The following is a 19,719-nucleotide window of genomic DNA, read 5'->3' as shown; positions in this document are numbered from 1 at the left end:
TTAAAAAGCTTTATTTTGTTAAGCTGTCTAAAACAATAATAAAGCAGTCTTTAAAGAATAAGTCTAATAATTTAAACATTCTATACTCTATAGGCATTTATAGTTATTGACTTACCTCCTTGAAGCAAACAGCCTGATTAGCACAAGAAAAAAAAATCTGCCTCTGCCTCCCAACAATTTGCCTTGAGGAGCAAACAGCAGGTTTCACTTTCAATTTCAGCAGGGGCCTCCCGACCATCAGCTGTTTCAGGCTGCAGGGATTGCCATAGCCTATTGCAGCCTCCGCAAGCCCCGTTTTCCCCGTTTGCTGCAAGGAGGTAAATTGCTGGGAGGCAGAGGCCAAAGGGTTGGGGCCAGTGAGTGGGTGGGGCTACATTCAGTGTATAAGTCACAGCCAAATTTTCACCCTCTTTTAGGGACGAAAAAGGTGCATCTTATACTCGGAAAATAAGGTAAGTCTCCGACATAACAACAGTTCGTTTAGTGCCCATCCGAAGTTATAACGGCACTGAAAGAAATAATTTATGACACTTCTTTCTCACCCTTACGACTTTTACAGCCTCCCTGTGGTCACGTGATCAAAAGTCATATGGCTCGTAATTATGACAGTAGCCGTCATAATCCTGGGGTCATGCGATCCCCTTTTGCGATCTTCTGACAAGCAAAATGAACAGGGGAAGCCAGGTTCACTTCACCAGCCTGTTACTAAGTTAAGATGCGGTGATTCACTTGACAAGCGAGGCAAGGGAGGTCATCAAATGGGGCCAAGCTCAACTTCACAAATGCGTTGCTCAGCGGCAGCAATTTCGCCCTCCATTGTGGTCAAGAAGTCCCATGGAAAAGGAAGCGAGCATTATTACCTCTGTCGTATGAAATAATGTAAGATTTCCTTCTGGAAAGGTGAGTCACCAGCAAATAGAGCATGGTTTCGTTTACCATCGAGACCCATAAAATGGAACACCGAGCATCTGGAGAAAAGAAAAAGAGAGGTCTAAATTTGGAGGGATGCATGGAAGTATGCTGGATGCACCCATCCCAAAGTGCGGTCCACCTTTTCCCCAAATCTCCCCAGCAGCTGAAGCCTACAGAAACTACCCAGTGTCAACTCTGAAGTGAAGCTGGCTGAGGCCATCTTGTGCTGCCTCATAGTTGCCACGAAGCCTGAGGGAGGGAAGGGAGGGGGGAGGGAAGTAGATAGCCCGGCTAACAAGTCAAAACAGAAAGTTTTCCTGTGGGAACCAAGGTCATCGTAATAGGTGGCTGGTGAAGGAGGAGCTCGCTGGCTGTATTCACTGGACAATCTAATCGGTGACACCTGGGAGGGGTGTGTTTGTGTGTTACTCTCTTAATGAGGTGAAAACTTTGGGAACTTGGAGAGTTGGTTTTCACCAGATGTGCCAACAGGATGTATCCAATAAAGATGTTCTTTGAGGTGTGTTACTCGGATCGCTGACGTGGAGGGGAAAAGGAAAGCCAACTTTTCAACATAGAAAACGACTTACGAAATATTTGAAAGCATACAGTCTTCCTCTTTTCTTTTATGGAGGCAGTCGCCTTCACAATCCCATCTAAAAAAACAACAGACGAAAAAGAGTTCTCTTCCTTTCCTGGGCAGGGTCTCACACCTGTCAAAATGCTGCAATGTTATTTTACAGATGGTAGTCCTCGACTTACAACCGTTCACTTAAGTGACCGTTCGACCATTTTTCCATGGGGCTGGGGGGGGGGAAAGTGACTTCTGACCGGTTTTTCACACTTAACAACAGTCGCAGGGCTCAAAATTCAGATGGTTCGTATTTAGGAGGGTCGCCGTGTCCCAAGGTCACGTGATCCCTTTTTGCGACCTTCTGGTCACCAAATTCAACGGGGGCAGCCAGGTGGACTTAAGAACTTTGTTACTAATTGAATAAACACAGGGATTCCTTGACAACCAGGGCAAGGGAATTGGGCATAAAAACGGGCCAAAACTCACTTAACAAACGTCTCGCTCAGCCACAGGAATGCTGGGCTCAATTGTGGTCGTAAGCAAAAGGACTAGCTATATGAGAGGATGGAAGAATAGCGTCTCTCGGGCGGGATCCAGTTCATTCTCATCGGAGTCGAATACACTACCCCAAAGGTGCTTTTTCAGGAGGCAACTGGACTTCCTTGTTTTTTCTTTGGAGGACGTTTCTCAGTTCTGACAGGATGTTGGGGAATGGAAGGATGTATATTCCTTGCAGACAGTTGCTTCCTGAAAAAAGCACCTTGGGACAACCATGACCTGGAGGACTGGGAATCTCTACAGACTTTTAGCTATACAATTTGGGATGAAGACCCTTGGAATGGTGTGGGAGCAGGAATGGATTTCCAGAGGGAAAAAAATGCAGGCTACAGAAACCAGGAACATCACTCAGGTGACCTTGACGACACAGACAAACCTCCAAGTGGCTTCAACGACCCTCTAAAAAGGATGCAAATGACCAGCTGTCTGCAAGGAGTATCAATCCTTCCCATTCCCCACCATCCAGTCAGAGCCGAAGAAGCTTCTTGGATGAGAAGCGAAACGTCTTCAAAAGAAACAAAACCCTGATCCGACGGGCAGGCTCAGGGATCCCCTGAGTCGGCGGCAGCCGGGGGGGGGGGCGCATCGCCCTAGGCACAGGAGGCATGATGGGGAGGCGCTGCGGCGTCTTCGTGAGAAGGCAGCTGGAAGAACGTGCGATTTAAAGGACGCGGTTGCTGTGTGGTGAGGTGGAAAACTTCCCCCCCGTTCCCTTGCTTGTTGGAAAGAAAAGGAAAGAAAAAACTGCCAGTTGTCTTTAAAGTCGTTTTCAACTTGGCTGGAGAGGCGTGACTGGAGGGAGGGGGATTTCCCCCCCCCTCGGACAGGCAGCTTTAAAACCTTTTGCTCTCGGCCATAGAGGAGGAGGAAGGGAGAGAGCCAACTAATGATTTCACGCCCATAACAAAGGCGGATTTTGGAATTTAACTTTATAAATGAGGTGATGATCTGAAAACTTTGGAAACTTTCTGTTATGCCTCTAAAGACAGCATCACCACCAGATGGATTCGTAACTGGCTGACCAACCGCACTCAACGTGTAGTCCTCAATGGAACTGCATCTACATGGAGGGAAGTATGCAGTGGAGTAACCCAAGGCTCTGTTTTAGGCCCAGTACTCTTCAACATCTTCATCAATGATTTGGATGAGGGAATAAAATGGGAACTCATCAAATTTGCAGATGACACCAAGCTGGCAGGAATAGCCAACACTCCAGAAGATAGGCTTAAGATACAGAAGGATCTTGACAAACTTGAACATTGGGCACTATCTAATAAAATGAAATTCAATGGTGAAAAGAGTAAGGTTCTACATTTAGGCAACAAAAACGGAATGCACAGATACAGTATAGGTGGTACCGTGCTCAATAGTAGTAACTGTGAGAGGGATCTTGGAGTTCTAGTGGACAACCATTTAAATATGAGCCAGCAGTGTGCAGCAGCTGCCAAACAAGCCAACACAGTTCTAGGCTGCATCAACAGAGGGATAGAATCAAGATCACGTGAAGTGTTAATACCACTTTATAATGCCTTGGTAAGGCCACACTTGGAATACTGCATTCAGTTCTGGTCGCCACGATGTAAAAAAGATGTGGAGACTCTAGAAAGAGTGCAGAGAAGAGCAACAAAGATGATTAGAGGACTGGAGACTAAAACATATGAAGAACGGTTGCAGGAACTAGGTATGTCTAGCTTAAGAGAAAGAAGGACTAGGGGAGACATGATAGCAGTGTTCCAATATCTCAGGGGTTGCCACAAAGAAGAGGGAGTCAAGCTATTTTCCAAGGCACCTGTGGACAGAACAAGAAGCAATGGGTGGAAACTAATCAAGGAGAGAAGCAACTTAGAACTGAGGAGAAACTTCCTGACAGTTAGAACAATTAATCAGTGGAACAGCTTGCCTCCAGAAGTTGTGAATGCCCCAACACTGGAAGTCTTTAAGAAGATGTTGGATAGCCATTTGTCTGGAACGGTATAGGGTTTCCTGCCTAGGCAGGGGGTTGGACTAGAAGACCTCCAAGGTCCCTTCCAACTCTACTATTGTATTGTATTGTATTATTGTAAACCCCGAAGCTGGCAGGGCAAGATAGCACACTTCCGTTGTCTTTATAAACATTGAAAATTGACTCCACCTATAGAAGTTCAGGCTTCCTGTCTTTGTCCTCCGTGACACTCAGACAAATCTCCTGTTGAATCGCATCTCCCTAGAACAAAGGACTTTTTTACTCTACTGCCAGAAGTAATTAGAATAATTTCCCCTCTGCTTGGACTCCTAGTCTCCTGAACTCTCTCGGCGGTTTCCCTCCTTAATTTCCTCTCTGTATTGACTTTGAACTTTTACTGCTCAATATAATGCCACCTAAAAGACCACCCCCGGGGAAGCCGGGCTTTGCTATCTCCGCCCCTACATCTACAGTATCAAGTCCGAGCGGACAGCAAATGTTAACATCACTGATGCAGCCCAAACCTGCTGAGACGGATTTTCAACAGATGTTCCAACAAATTTTAAAGGGACAGGAGGACATAAAAAGTGAACTAAAGGAGATGAGAGAGCAGCTTAAAGCGAACCAAGACCAGACGAGTAAAAACACACAGAGACTGGATCTTTTGGAGGGAGGGACGGCTGAGATGAGTGGGAAGGTGCAAGGGGTGCAGAAGGGGAACCAGGAGATTGAAATCCACCAAATGAAAATAGAATTTGAAAGAATGTCCTTTTTCCTCAGGTTCCAAAATGTAGTGGAGGCAGATGATGAAGATTTAAGGGACATCATGACAAACATCTTGGCTGAATACATTCAGAAAGAAAAACAACAGATGGGGTTGGAACTGGATCTGGTTTATAGAGTAAACTCAGCATATGCTAGAACACATAATGTTCCCAGGGAGGTACATGTTAAATTTCTCAGAAAGACCACAAGAGATGAGATTCTGAGTGCACAAAGAGGGCAAGTGTTGAAATATCAAGATAGAGAAATAACCATTCTGAAACAGATCCCTAAGAAAGTGAGAGAGAAAAGAAAAAATTATTCGCAATTAGCGAAGAAGCTTTACCAGAAAGGGGTGTGGTTCAGATGATTGATGCCTGAAGGTATGTTAATTTTCTGGGAGGATACTAGAGTTAGAATTAACACAACCATAGAGGCACAGGCCTTTATGGAAAAAAATAAAGCACTCCTAGATAAACCTGATGATCTTACACCTGACATACAAGACACGGGAGGGGCCGGAGCCCTGCTGCCGGGGGGAGAAGGGGCAATACCAAGAAAACTCAGATCACAAAAATGAATAAGGAAATCGGCCTGATACAAATTGATTGAAACTATTATATGAATTTATATGCTGACAAATTACTATTATGTAATATTGAATTATTTGTTTAAATGAATACTATGAGTATGGGGGGCGGGGACACCTTTCACACATTGTAACTCCCAAAATTTGTAATCCATTCCAATACCCTTTTCCTTTTTATTTTTAAAAAAACCAATAAAACTTTGTTTACAAAAAAAAAAAAAGAAACAAAACCCAGAAAGTCCAGTTGCCTCCTGAAAAAGCAACTTTGGGACAACCGTGACCTGGATGACGGAGAATCCCTATACACTTCTGATACCTTTGCAAGTTATAAGGAAGAATTCCCCTTCCTGAGAACCACCACTGAGGGCGATCACGAATTCGGTGGAATTGTGAGGGGAAAAGACGGGAAGCAGTTTCTTCACGCAGACGTTGTTCAGGATTCGGGTCCACAGCTCTAAAGGGGCAACAGAGGAAGAAAGAACAAATCCCCCGGCGGTTATAAGATCCTGTCATTCTGCCCATAAACCTCTTGCAACTTCCGGCTACCTTCTAAAAGAGAGGGAGAGGAGGATCGGCAGTCAGGAAGATGGACTCAAGGGCAGTGGCCAATGAGTGAGTGCACTGTTGAAAGAGTTGCCCCAAAGGTGCCGAACGGCTGTGGTGGCACACGGGTTACAATGTAGTATTGCAGGCTAACTCTGCCAACTGTCAGGAGTTCGATCCTGACCGGCACAAGGTCAATTCAGCCTTCTATCCTTCCGAGGTGGGTCAAATATTATTATTTATTTATTTATTTATTATTCATATTTATAGACCGCCCCCTCTCCCGAAAGGGACTCGGGGCGGTGTACAGTCACTAAAATGCGTTATAAAATACATACATAAAACAGTTAAATAATTAAATACGTAGGTGGAGGAGGTTACAAGACTGTATATAGAATAATAAATATAATACATTAAAAACTCTAATAACCCAAGAGTTAAAATATTACCCAAAATTACCCATTAAAATATATCCATCGGGAGGTAAAAACTAAGAATGTGCCAGGCCAGCTAATCGAAATAGGTGAGTCTTTAATTTTTGACGGAAGGAACGGAAGTCAGTGGTAGTTCTAATGTCGGGGGGAAGGTCATTCCAGAGGGTTGGGCCCATCACAGAGAAGGTCCTACCCCTAGGCGTCGCCCGCTGGCACTGCCTAGTGGACGGCACCAGTAGTAGTCCCTCCCTGTGAGAGCGGATTGGTCGTAGGGATGTGTGCGGGAGGATACGATCCCGCAGGTAACTGGGTCCTGTGCCATGGAGCGCTTTAAAGATGGTAATCAATACCTTGAAACGCACCCAAAAAACCACAGGTAGCCAGTGCAGCTCGCGCAGGAGAGGTGTCACATGGGAGTATCTTGAGCTCCCCATAATCACCCGCGCGGCTGCGTTCTGAACTAGCTGTAGTCTTCGGATGCGTCCCAAGGGAAGCCCCATGTAGAGGGCATTGCAGTAGTCCAGGCGAGACGTCACCAGCGCATGAGTGACCGTGCGTAGGGCATCCCGGTCCAGTAGGGGGCGCAATTGGCGCACCAGGCGAACCTGGTGGAACGCCCCCCTTGCCACGGCTGCCACATGGTCATCCATAGACAGCCGGGCATCTAGGAGGACGCCCAAATTGCGCGCCCGCTCCACAGGGGGGAGTTGTTCACCCCCTATGGCCAGCGATGGAATTAGCTGGCTGAACCGGGGTGCCGGTAGCCACAGCCACTCAGTCTTGGAGGGGTTGAGTTTGAGTCTGTTGTCCCCCATCCAGACCCCGACGGCTTCCAAACACCGGGACATCACTTCGACAGCCTCGTTGGGGTGGTTTGGGGTTGAGATGTACAGCTGCGTATCATCAGCGTACAGATGGTATTCAACCCCAAAACCACGGATGATCTCCCCCAGCGGCTTCACATATGCGTTGAACAGGAGGGGCGAGAGGACCGACCCCTGCGGCACCCCACAAGAGAGTGGCCTCAGGGTCGACCTCTGCCCCCCTGTCAACACACATTGCGTCCTGTCAGAGAGGTAGGAGCCGAACCACCGTAGAACGGTGCCTCCGACTCCCATCCCCCCCAGCCGGCGCAATAGGATACCATGGTCGATGGTATCAAAAGCCGCTGAGAGGTCTAATAGGACCAGGATAGAGGAAAAACCTCTATCTCTGGCCCTCCAGAGATCATCAACCAACGCGACCAAGGCTGTCTCCGTGCTGTGCCCGGGTCGGAAACCGGACTGGCGTGAGTCTAGATATTCGGATTCGTCGAGGTGTCGCGGAAATTGCTGCGCCACCACATTCTCAACAACCTTCGCCAAAAAGGGAAGGTTGGAGACTGGACGGTAATTAGCTAGTTCCATTGGGTCCAGTGAAGGCTTCTTGAGCAGGGGCCTCACCACCGCCTCTTTCAAGGCGGTTGGCAAGGATCCCTCACCCAACGAAGCGTTCACCAGGCACAGAAGCCAGCCTCGTGTCGTCTCCCAGGATGCCAGTACCAGCCAGGAGGGACACGGGTCCATTGAACATGTGGTGGGTCGCAGCCGTCCACGTAACCTGTCCAAATCCTCGGGGGCAACAGAGTCAAACTCCTCCCAGAGTGGCCTCACAAGACTCGCTGTTGACGGCTCGTCCGGTCAACTGAAGGGGGCCCATCCGCTCCGGATCTGAGCGACTTTGTCCTGCAGATATTCCCCAAACTCCTCTGCTCTTCCCTGCAGGGGTGCCCCCCGCGTCCTCTGTGATAGGAGGGAGCGGGTCACCCGAAACAGGGCGGCAGGGCGGTTATCGGCGGACGCAATAAGGGCGGCACAATGTCTACGTTTGGCCGTCCTTAATGCCACAAGGTAAGTCCGCAAGTAGGCTCTTACCTGTGCTCGATCAGATTCGGAGCGTGAGGACCTCCACCTGCTCTCTAGACGTCTCCTGTGGCGTTTCATCACCCTCAGCTCCTCGGTAAACCAAGGAGCCCGGGTGGATCGCTGCCGCAGGAGACGTCGCAAAGGCGCCACCCGGATGAGGACCCAGATTGTTGGGGGGCAAGAGGCTGACTCTGTAAACCGCTTAGACAGGGCAGGAAAGCCCTGTGAAGCAGTATGTAAGTCTAAAGGCTATTGCCCGCCCTTCCTTCCTTCCATTCTCCCTCCCTCCTTTCCATGGTGCAGAGTGGTTAAAATACACTATTGCAGGCTAACTTTGCCCACTGCCCACAAGTTCAATCCTGACTGACACAAGATTGACTCAGCCTTCGGTCCTTCCAAGGTGGGTCAAATGAGGATCCAGATTGTTGGGGACAAGAGGCCAATTCTGTAAACTGCTTAGAGAGGTCTGGAAAGCCCTGTGAAATGCACCATCACGGTTATTGACAACACACACACACACACACACACACACACACACACACACAAACATGGGATTCCAGAGGATGTACTCTAATCAATCACATTTCCACATATAATTATAGATCATTCAGTCTCTGGGATCTTAATAATTCATGGAGTAATGAAGGGACGCGAAGAATCCAGTGGGTTGAGTTGACTCTGGCAGAAAGCTTTGATTTTTTCTACGGATTATAGACCTTCCTGGTGAAGCCACGCTCCTGGGAGCATCGCGGTGGGATGGGGTGGAGGCGCAGGAGCATTTTTGTGGGTTAATTTTTTTAGGCTCACATACCAGATCCTTTGGTTTCTAGGTGTAAAAGTGAATAATGCCCTGTAAAGTAATAGACCAGTTGGTTTTGCCGGATGAAGAGCGTGCTTTCGGTAGCGATGGCGTCTACAATGGAGGAGGAGAATTTTCCTTGCGGGCAGGAAAGGGAGCCAATCCAGCAGCTGTCAATGCCCACCTGGAGCAGAGCAGGAGACAAAAGCCAAAGCTGTGTCAGCTGAGGGGAGACAGCCCTCCCTAAGGGCAGCGGTCTTTATACCCTCCGGAGGTGCGGAAATATAGGATAGTCCTCGACTTACAAAGGAGGCCGAAATCTCTGTGACTAAGCGAGACGTTGGTTAAGTGAGCTTTGCCCCCATTTTATGACCTTTCTTTGCCACAGTTGTTAAGTGGATCATAGTAGACGTTAAGTAAGTCGCATGGTTGTTCAGGACATATGGCTTCCCCGTGATTTTGCTGGTCAAGAGGTCGCAAAAGGGGATCGTGTGACCCCCTGGGACGCTGAAACTGTCATAAATGTGAGTCAGTTGCCAGTTGCCTGAATTTTGATTGACGTGATGTTGCCATGGATGCAAGTGTGAAAAATTGTTATAAGTCACGTTTTTAAAGCAATAGCAATAGCACTTACATACTGCTTCGCAGGACTTTAACAGCCTTCTCTAAGCGGTTTTACCGAGTCAGCCTCTTGCCCCCAACAATCTGGGTCCTCATTTTACCCACCTCGGAAGGATGGAAGGCAGAGTCAACCTTGAGCCAGTTCGAACTGTTGAACTGCAGGCAGCCAGCAGGCAGCAGAATTTAGCCTGCAATACTGCATTCTAACCACTGCCCCACCACGGCTCTTAGTAATGTTGTAACTCTGAATGGTCTCTGGATGGACTGTTGTACGTCGAGGACTACCCACAGTTATTTTTTTTCCCTCCATGTTTACCTCTATGGGGTGAAACGTATCAAAGTTTGTATCTGAGATGATGACGACCTTCTTGTCGGGGATCCCTCCCAGGATAAGAACAGGCGCGTGCCGGAAAGTGAACCACAGGGGGCGTGATGGGTCCTTCATCCCAAAGATACCTTTCACGCTGTTCAACTGTACTCAACCAGACAGGGAGATAAAAGAAACGGTCAGCACTTGCCCATCAACGCAAAAGGTTTCATTCCACAATGTTTCCAAAGATGTTTAGGGACTGGGTGACAGAAACATATAAAGAACAATTGCTGGACTAGGGTATGTCTAGTTCAGCTCCATTTTCGATGACAGGGGCTGCAGGAGGCCGTCATGGCCGGAAACAGACCTTCGATGAGTGACATTGAGCTGGCCACTCCCATCCTGGTCATGCCCACCTTTTCCCTGGAAGTCAAACACAATCCTTAAGGGGGCCTCAATACAATCGAGTTAGACACCCCTAGTATAGTTTAATGAACAGAAGGACTAGGGGTGATATGATATCAGTCTTCCAATATTTGAGGGGCTGCCCAACGAAGACGGGGGAAGAGGGAATGGAGCTGGCGGAGAGAGAAAGAGGCAGAGTCTGGCTGTCCATCAGTCCTGAGATGGAGAGTCAACAGTCCCAAGGTCTGGAGGTGGCTGATGAGGAAGAGGAGGAACAGCTGGGTTCAGTGCCTGATGCATGGATGCCTAGAAGGCAGAGGAGAGGAGAGCAGTGGAAATCTATGGGCCGGTCCTTGGGACGGAAGAGCCACAGCTGCTAGTGAAGCCCCAGCCTAGTTCTGGAGATAAAAGGCAGGGGACGGAGATGAATAAATGTGGCATACAACTATTCATCTTCTGGCCAGACGGGCTTGTTAGCCTGTGGTGAGAGAGAAACTTTTTTGCCAGGGCTGCCGGCACTCCAAATTAAAGGAATCTTTGAGTTCACTTCAGAAGGTTGGTCGTGTTTGGGGAGCTGGGTCAGAACAGGCTTATTAAGACCATGGACTGACCCCCAGCATCGTATGCCTACATTTGCAAATTACCTTGTCCCCAATCCAGCTCCCTGTACTCCTGTACCGGGTGGAACCCAGTTCAGGATTGGGGACAAGGTAATTTGCTGTGGGCTGGGGGTTTGCAAATGTAGACATACGTTTGCGTACCCGTAGTACTATGGCATGACCATGCCTCCATACCAGTATGGTCCCCTGGCCTGCACCCGTTTGCAAGGCGTTTCTCAAAGAGAAGGAAGCGAGCGCGGGGCTTCTTTAGAGGACCCGAGGCAAGAGCAGCGTTGAAGCCCTTTCTGAAGCAGCTGGAAAAGGAGCAGGTAGGTTGGAGTGGGGGGAGGAATCCAAACTTCATCCTCCTGGTGCAGTGCGGGACTTTAGGCAAAGGCTGGAGTGAAGGGCCCTGGCTCGCTCACTCACTCTCCCTCCCCAGTCTAGTTTGATGCAAGCAGAAGCTCACATTTTGCAAACCTGCAGTCAGTGAAGCTGGGCGCCGGCGAGGGCTGGCATTTTGCATAGCTTTATCCAGCTGTGTGGATAAAAAGCCAGCCTAACTTCACTGACTGCAGGCTTGAAAAAGACGATGTGGCTCCGCCTGCAATCAAACTAGACTGGGGAGGGGGAGCACTTTCCCTCAGCCCCATTCTTTCGGAGGGCTCTGGTCAGCTTCCCTCCAGCTTCTCTGTCACCCCAGCCTGCCAGCAGGAGATGAGTGTGTGGGCTTTATTGCATTCCAGGCATTTACTATCTGAACAGCATGCTGCATTTGCAATGGGGGAGGTGTTTGAGGAAGGTAGCGGGGGAATGGGGGGGTGAAGTGGTGGGTTTCAAAAAATTTTGGAACCTACTCTCTGGGTGTGGCCTGCTTTGTGGGAGTGGTTTGCCGGCCATGTGACTGGGTGGGAGTGGCTTGCCAGCCATGTGACTGGGTGGGAATGGCTTGGCAGTCATGTGACTGGGTGGGAGTGGCCAAGACGATGTCACTGAATTCTTTGCCCCAATGGATGAAATCCAAAAGTATGAAAGAAAACACCAATTATGTAAAGAAAGGTGACTAAAATGTATAAGGAAATATTATTAGTTTTTGATCATTATTAATGTGCAGATAACTGCGGGACATTACACACCCACACCCACACCAACTGACAATGCCAGGAAAACACCAAAAAATAAGAATTCCCTCCCCCCCCAAAAGTCTGCAAATGAAACCAGTTTTTTTTCCCCTAACCCTAAGGACAGGACAGACAAAGCCACTGGAATAAAAACCATCAAGGCATTGTGGGAAATTATAAAGGACAGTGCCAGGAAGCCCACAGAACCAGCAACCACCTCAGAATTACCTAAAGTACCAGGGTGAAGCACGCTAAATCTGGCAAAGTTGCCTTGCACCAACCTGGTCTGCCCATAGAAAAGCAGCCACTTTGAGACACACAAACCTGGTCTGAACACTTAAAAGCAACATATTGCATCACAAAGAAAACATGTGCAAAAAGGAATAACATTTCTTGTAGTAAATATATTTTATAAAAAATTAAAAAATAAAATTTCCTAAAAATATATTTTTTAAAGATATTCTATAAATAAAAAAATCCTTAAAAACCATTGTTAAGTATTCCGCACACAATAATTTATACTGTAACCATTTCAAGGTATTCTACCAGGAATAATTTATACTGTAACCATTTCAAGGTATTCTACCAGGAATAATTTATACTGTAACCATTTCAAGGTATTCTAAACACAATAAATTGAAGCCGCTTTAAATCAGAATTGAGCATGCCTGGCTGTGGAATTCTGGGAGCTGAAGTCCACAAGTGTTAACGCTGCAAACTTTAAATTGAAGCTTTACATTGAAAAGTTGCTTGGAAGGGTTTGAATGATTCCCTGCTCGTGAATGGAGCCAAAGTTTCTATAGGCTCATTATCTCTATCAGGAATGCGCCTCAGGCAGGTTTCATTGTTAGCAGAAAGAAAGAAAAACAGCACAGCAATTTGACCACCTCGGAAGTCATCTAGTCCAACCCCCTGCTGCAGCAGGAAACCTTACATTGTCTGGATTATTTTGGTGCCTCTAACAGAGAGGAAAATTGCCAGAAAGGAGGAGGAGTTTACTAGGACAAGGCTGCCATGCAGAGGAAGGCAGAGATAGTCCTTGATTTATGACTACAATTGAGTACAAAATGTTGGTTGCTAAGCAAGTGTTGTTAAGTGAGCTTCACCACATTTTACCTAATCCATGGTGAGTGACATCAAGTTGGCCACGCCCACCCAGTCACATGACTGCCAGGCCATGCCCACAAAATAGGCCACGCCCACAAAATAGGTAGTAAAAAAAATTGAAACCCACCTCTTCCCCAATCCTGAATATTTCTGATTTCTCGGATGGTGCCATAAATCCATTTACGTTCATAAACAACCTAGGAAGAAAGGGAAAGAGGAAGCACGTGCATATTAATATTTCATTTACTACGTTTGTGAATAACTTGTCTGACAATAAATTATATTGTGATATGATACTTGGCTCCAAGAGAGCCGCAACAAAGGGAAAAGCAAAAATGAAGAAATGAGGGAAGAGCAATTTAGAATAAAATTATGTGATGGCGACAGCAGGAAAAGGAGGAATCGAAAGGTTTGGTTCTCACCAAGTGGTTTGAGAGGCAGTTTGGTCTAGTGGTGCAGGGTAGTGGGCTAGAAAGTGGGAGACCATGACTTTTCTCTAGTCCTGCTTTAGCTATGAAAGTTGGCTTGACTTTAGGCTTATCACTAGGAGAGGTAGTTCCAGTCCCACCTTAGGCATGAAAGCTAGGTGATTTTGGGGCGATCAACAGAAGACTGTGAGTTCTAATCCTGTTTCGGGTTTAAATGCCAGCTGGGTGACCTTTGGCCAGTCACTTTCTCTCAGTCCAACTCCCCTCACCGGGTGGTTGTTGTCATTGTGGGTAAAATGGGAAGAGGAAGGTACTGTATGTTGGATATCTTCGCTGCCTGGAGTTATTTGTAAAATAATAATAAATGCAGGAAAATAAATAAATAAATGAAAGGTATCTAACATTAATTCCCTGGTTGTCAGCATTTAGCTAGAGGGAAGGTTAGAAAGACCATTATCCCCAGCCTCTTCTTACAGCCTGTCGGGTACAGGGAGCCCAAAGCCATTAGACATCACTTTAATGATGTTCACAACAGTGCCGTTCATGAAGGGCATCGGCACGAACCAAAACATCTTGCAAACTTCCTCGCTGTCACAAGTTGAATCTGGAGAGACAAAGAGCAGCACGTCACACGGCCTGAGCTGCTTGCCGAAAGACGATCAGAAATTTATCCCATGTTACCCAACAGAGGCGTGATTTTTACACTGTTTTCATAGGGATGTAAACGGGTGGTTCCTTGACTTACAACAATTCGAAGTTACAACGGGACCAGAAAAAATGTTGAGTTATGACCGTCAGAATTCAGATGGTAACATTCAGTCGGTTCTCACAGGTTCTGGAGAACCGGTAGCAGAAAGTTTGAGTAGTTCGGAGAACTGGCAAACCCCACCTCTGCCTGGCCCCCGAGTAGGATGGGAATGAGAATTTTGCAATATCCTTCCCCCTGGAGTGGGGAGGGAATGGGAATTTTGCAGTATCCTTCCCCTGCCATGCCCACCAAGCCACGCCCACAGAACCAGTAGTAAAAAAAATTGAATTTCACCACTGCCACAAACCCACCGTTCAACCCGAATGGGGCAGACAACATGTCGATCCGTAAACGTTCTTCTTTCTGGCGCACAGGGTTGACGGGCTTTCTATAAAAGATCCTCACGATGGGTTTCAGTCCGCTGTAGTGGCCCAGCCGAATAGCTAAGTCTTGCTTCTGCAAGGAGAAGGACAGAGAGCCTCTCACCAAGAGATCCTTTTTATGATGATGATCGTGATAAGGTTTTTTATTTATTCTTGTAAGCATTGCCCTCGTGATGAGATAGGTGGCAAACGCATTGAACAAATAATAATAGTAGTAATTCTAAGCTAATGAACTTGGGAGGATTGGGTGGTCCTGGCTCCCTACAGCAACTGCAGGCCCACTCCAGATGTAATCCAGCCTAGCCCTTTCCCCACCACCAAAGTGAATCACTTTATTTAATAAATAACTAAAGCAAATAACAATTAACCGGTGGAATAGCTTGCCTTCAGAAGTTGTGGGTGCTTCATCACTGGAGGATTTTAGGAAGAGACCGCACTGTCACACGTTTCAACCTGTATAGGACTCCTGCGTGAGCAGTGGGTTGGTCCAGAACAGGAGTCTCCAACCTTGGCAACTTTAAGCCTGGCAGACTTCAACTCCCAGAATTCCCCAGCCAGCTTTTCACCAGCCAACTTTTCCCCAGCCAATTTTAAGCTGGCGGACAGTTCAACAGTTGAAGTCTGCCAGGCTTAAAGTTGCCAAGATTGGAGACCCCTGCTCTAGAAGACCACCAAGGTCCCTTCCAGCTCTATTCTGATTGACTAAAGCAGGGCCCTTCCCAACCTAATTCCACTCCTTCCCTCGATCAAGGAACCCTTACCAATTACGCATGCGTTTCATCCTTACCCGATAGACACAAGATAGAGCTATTTTCAGGAAGTATGGAAATCCATAGTAACGCTTTTATAAAAGAAAGAAAGAAAGAAAGAAAGTTATTTTCAGGACATCACACACAATGCTTTTTTCCCCCCTAAGGCTAGTGAGAGCTGTTATCTTCTACATCTCCAGGGAGTAATTCACCAAACTTTGATGCTTACTGCACTGGCTAAATTCAAAGCCGGATGGAGAGAGAGAGAGAGAGAGAGAGAGAGAGAGACAGACAGACAGACAGAGACAGAGACATGACACTGAAATAGACACAGAGATAGATAGGTAGGTAGGTAGGTAGGTAGACAGAGAGATAATAGATAGATAGCTAGATAGCTAGATAGAGATATGCACACAGACAGATAGACAAGTAGGTAGGTAGGTAGGCAGATAGACAGACAGACAGACAGAGAGAAAATAATAGATAATAGTAGGTAGTAACTGTAGTAGGTAGTAATTGTTTTGTACTGCACATGAGCACATAGCCAGAGCAAACAGGCTACGCTCAGCATGTCCCTGAGAGAACTGGCAGTAACAACAGCCGGGACCCACCCCTGATAGGTAGGTAGGTAGGTAGGTAGATGGTGGATGAATGAGAGAGAGAGAGAGAGAGAGAGAGAGAGAGAGAGAGAGAGAGAGAGAGAGAGATATGGATGGGAGAGATAAAATCAGGCGCAAGTCACTTTCCACCGCCTTGCTTAGCGATGGCTATTCTGATCCCAACTGCAGTTATAAATTGAGGTCTACCCATATCTGGGGGATGGGTGGGAATCCATTTGTCTGTCTTGAGGCTTCCATGCTTTACTCAGGACCCTTGGAAGATCTAGAAACAAAATGCGCCTTCTGCTCTCCTGTCTTTCATATACTCCAAGGTAAGAGGTACTCACTGCATCTTTGTCATTGGGATTTATTGGTGAATCTTTGAGATCCATGAAGAAATCGGCCACACTGCGAATCTCTTCCTGGTGGATGTAGCTGCTTAATTGTCCATCCGGATCCTGAGTTTTACTGAGTGTCACAAACCACTTGCACTGTCTCAGCGAGAGGCAAAGCTTCAATTGGAGGAGGAGACAGAGCAGGTGGGGCAGAAAAGATTTCCACATCATGGGTGCTTCCCCACAAAAGATAAGATGAGATGAAGAATGGAGGGGAGGGGAGGAGAGGAGAGAAGAAGAGAGAGGAGAGGGGAGGAAGAAGGGGAGGAGAAGGGAGGGGAGGAGAGAAGGGGACCGGAAGGGAGGAGAGGAGAGAAGAAGAGAGAGGGGAGGGGAGGAGACAAGGGGAGGAGAGAAGGGAAGGGGAAGGGAGGAAAGGGAGGAGAGGAGAGAGAGGGGAGGACAAGGGAGAGGAGGGGAGAAGAAGGGAGGGGAGGGGAGGGGGGAGGACAAGACAAAACAACATTTGTTGTCATTTTTTACTGCGTAAAATGCTGTTGCACACTGGCACACATTTAAAATGAAATTGCTGCCTGCTCTCAAAAGCATATACATATATAACAGGCACATGCCCATGCTATATACATAAACATGTACCTACACCTATACATACATATGCATAACCAACACACACACAGACACACACTAATTCCCCTCCATCTTGAATGTGTAGAGGAAAGAGGAAACTTGAGAGTCCACAAAGTTGATGCTGTATGGAATAAAACTGACTTGACTCTGGATGTTCTGCTTCGGGTACCACAAAGCCCCCTCCCTCCCCCCACCCCCCACCAGAGAACAAGGAAAACAGGCTGTGAAGAGGACGTGTAGCGTCCCAGGCAATCCTGCAGACGGATCCTGCTCAAGCGTCGCTTCTGTACTATGAAACCAAAGAGAAAGCGAGGCAACCTATCGTTCCAACTTTCATTTCAAGAATCCCTTTTCAAAAGGTTACGATAAACAGGAAATTAGATTATCGACATTATGGCCACCATGCTCCACGTTTCATCACATTGAGCCTGACTTCAAGAGTGATGCTGAGGGGATCAAGGGTAGAGCCAGTTTGGTTCAGTGACTAAGGCAGCAATTCAGAAAGCTGGAGATGGTGAGTTCAAGTCCTGCCTTAGGCAAGAAAGCCAGCTGGGTGACTTTGGGCCTGTCCCTCACTCTCAACACAATTCATCTCCAGGGTTTCTGTTATTGTGAAGAAATTGGAAGTATTAGAAGTATGTTCATCACCTTGAGCTATTTGTAAAAATAATAAAAATGGTATGCATTTGTATGTGTGTGTGTGTGTGTGTGTGTGTGTGTGTATATATATATATATATATGTATGTATGTATGTATGTATGTATGTATGATGTATGTATGTATATGTAATGATATTGCATAACTGCAACTTTCAGTATTATGTATATATGTATATATGTATATATGCCCTTCCTGCTGCCTATACAGAGTTTGCAGCAAAAAGAAAATATCTGCTGTGAACTCCACGTAGGTGTCAGGAAGGGGATCCGGCCAATAAATGCCAGATGACTCCACTCAGTCATTTCAACTCCACTCTGTTAAAAGGGATTACAGGGTCATAAAAAGGAAAAAATAATGTGTGCATGGATATCGATATGGATATATACCGTACGCATATGTTTAAACCTTCCATGAACCCTAATTCTCAAATAACACTGAAAATATAACCAATGGGAGCTTTCTTGGTTTTCTTTTCTATTAGTCTGGAGGTTCCTGGCAGCCGTTGCCGTAATAGGTTTTTAAAAACAGCCATTTGTCCATAATGGTAGAGTCTCCTGCTGGAGCAGGGGGCTGGACTAGAAGACCTCCCAGGTCCCGTTCTACTCTGTTATTCTGTCTAGTCTCAACCTACTGTCTTTCTTTTTACAATCCCAGAGCAAGGAGATAACATCCAACGAGCATTGTTGTTCTGAATCAGCCTCCTATGGGACTCCTGGATTAAACTTTTATCATCACTTTGAACAGTCTAATTTGTATATTTCGATTCATACTTCCAGCATCTGGAATACCATCTATGACAGTTAACACTTCAGGCTCAATGCAGCATTTACAAATTGTTTTTTTTCCCCATTTTGTTTTGTTTTGCCTACAAACTGCTTGGAGAAAGTTGATACTGGAGACATACAGGTAGTCCTCAATTTACAACCATTCAACTAGTGGCCCTTCAAAGTTACAACGGCAGTGGAAAAAAATCAACCTTTGACCATTTGTCACACTTACAACCACTGCAACAGGATCAAAATCCAGGGGCTTGGCAACTGGCTCGTATTTATGACGGTTGCAGCGTTCCGGGCTCACACAATCCCCTTTTGCGACCTTCCAACAAGCAAAATGAACGGGGGATCCACTTAACAACCACGGTCACTAGCTTAGAAGCTGCAGGGATTCACTTAGCAGCAGATGGCATCTGATGCTTGAATGAAAGCATTGGAGTTCATACTTATGACCATTGCTGTGTGATCCTCTTTTGTGACCTTCTGGCAAGCAGAGTCACAGGGGAAGCTAGATTCACTTAACCACCAGGTTACTAGCTTATCAACTGCAGTGGTTCCTTTAACAACCACGGCAAGAAAGGTGCAAAACTGGGCAAAACTCACTTGCGCACCAAAGACAAATTCCTTGTGTGTCCAACCACACTTGTTGGCCAATAAAGAATTGAATTCTATTCTATTCTTCTATTTTATTCTATTTATCCTCTATTTTCTCTATTGTATTCTATTTTCTATTCTAAAGAAACATCTGACTTTTAACAACAGAAACTTGGAGCTCAATTGTGGTCGTAACTCGAGGACTACCCGTACTTAATACGGCAATAGTGGAGCTTCCACATTCGGGCTGCAGAACCACTAGAGGGCGGGAAAGGGGGAATTGTCTCTGCTGCCACCCAGCGGTCGCCCACGCCGGTGTAGCTCAGAGAGACTGAAGAGCTGGCGCGATGACGTCACCAGAGCACAGTGACGTCACCAACCGTCCCCCCCCCCGTTGAAATAAAGAGACGTGGCTAATTTGACGCCCAAAATCACCTCCGCTGCCACTCTTTCTGCTTCAGGGAAGGAGGGGGCTCGCCCGTCTTCCCCGCCGCCCCCTCAACCACCGGACCGAAACGCCGTTTAATCCGCCCACCCCTCAAAACTCTCTCCGCTCAACCGGCGCGGTCGGCGCGAGCGGTTCCAATAACGCTCCGCGTATGCTCCCCCCTCCCCCCCAACC

At 46.9% G+C, this 19,719-nt stretch overlaps 1 protein-coding gene across 1 annotated transcript in view; it reads right to left on the bottom strand.

Annotated features, from left to right (window-relative positions):
- Window positions 1-19,698, bottom strand: part of CATSPERG (cation channel sperm associated auxiliary subunit gamma) — a 41,642-nt gene extending 21,944 nt beyond the window's left edge. The window contains exons 1-11 of the mRNA XM_081961539.1: window positions 19,533-19,698; window positions 16,435-16,658; window positions 15,527-15,580; window positions 14,668-14,812; window positions 14,083-14,212; window positions 13,308-13,377; window positions 9,955-10,110; window positions 9,030-9,201; window positions 5,654-5,791; window positions 1,503-1,568; window positions 861-968 (exon numbers count right to left, since the gene is read on the bottom strand). Of these exons, the coding sequence (XP_081817665.1) occupies window positions 861-968; window positions 1,503-1,568; window positions 5,654-5,791; window positions 9,030-9,201; window positions 9,955-10,110; window positions 13,308-13,377; window positions 14,083-14,212; window positions 14,668-14,812; window positions 15,527-15,580; window positions 16,435-16,653 (1,258 nt within the window). The 5' untranslated portion in view covers window positions 16,654-16,658; window positions 19,533-19,698. The remainder of the gene's footprint in view (window positions 1-860; window positions 969-1,502; window positions 1,569-5,653; window positions 5,792-9,029; window positions 9,202-9,954; window positions 10,111-13,307; window positions 13,378-14,082; window positions 14,213-14,667; window positions 14,813-15,526; window positions 15,581-16,434; window positions 16,659-19,532) is intronic.
- Between the last annotated feature and the right edge of the window lie 21 nt (window positions 19,699-19,719).

This window comes from Natrix helvetica, assembly GCF_964273705.1.
Source record: "Natrix helvetica genome assembly, chromosome: 9".
NCBI classification, from domain to species: domain Eukaryota; kingdom Metazoa; phylum Chordata; class Lepidosauria; order Squamata; family Natricidae; genus Natrix; species Natrix helvetica.
This window is presented reverse-complemented; position numbering and strand designations above follow the sequence as displayed.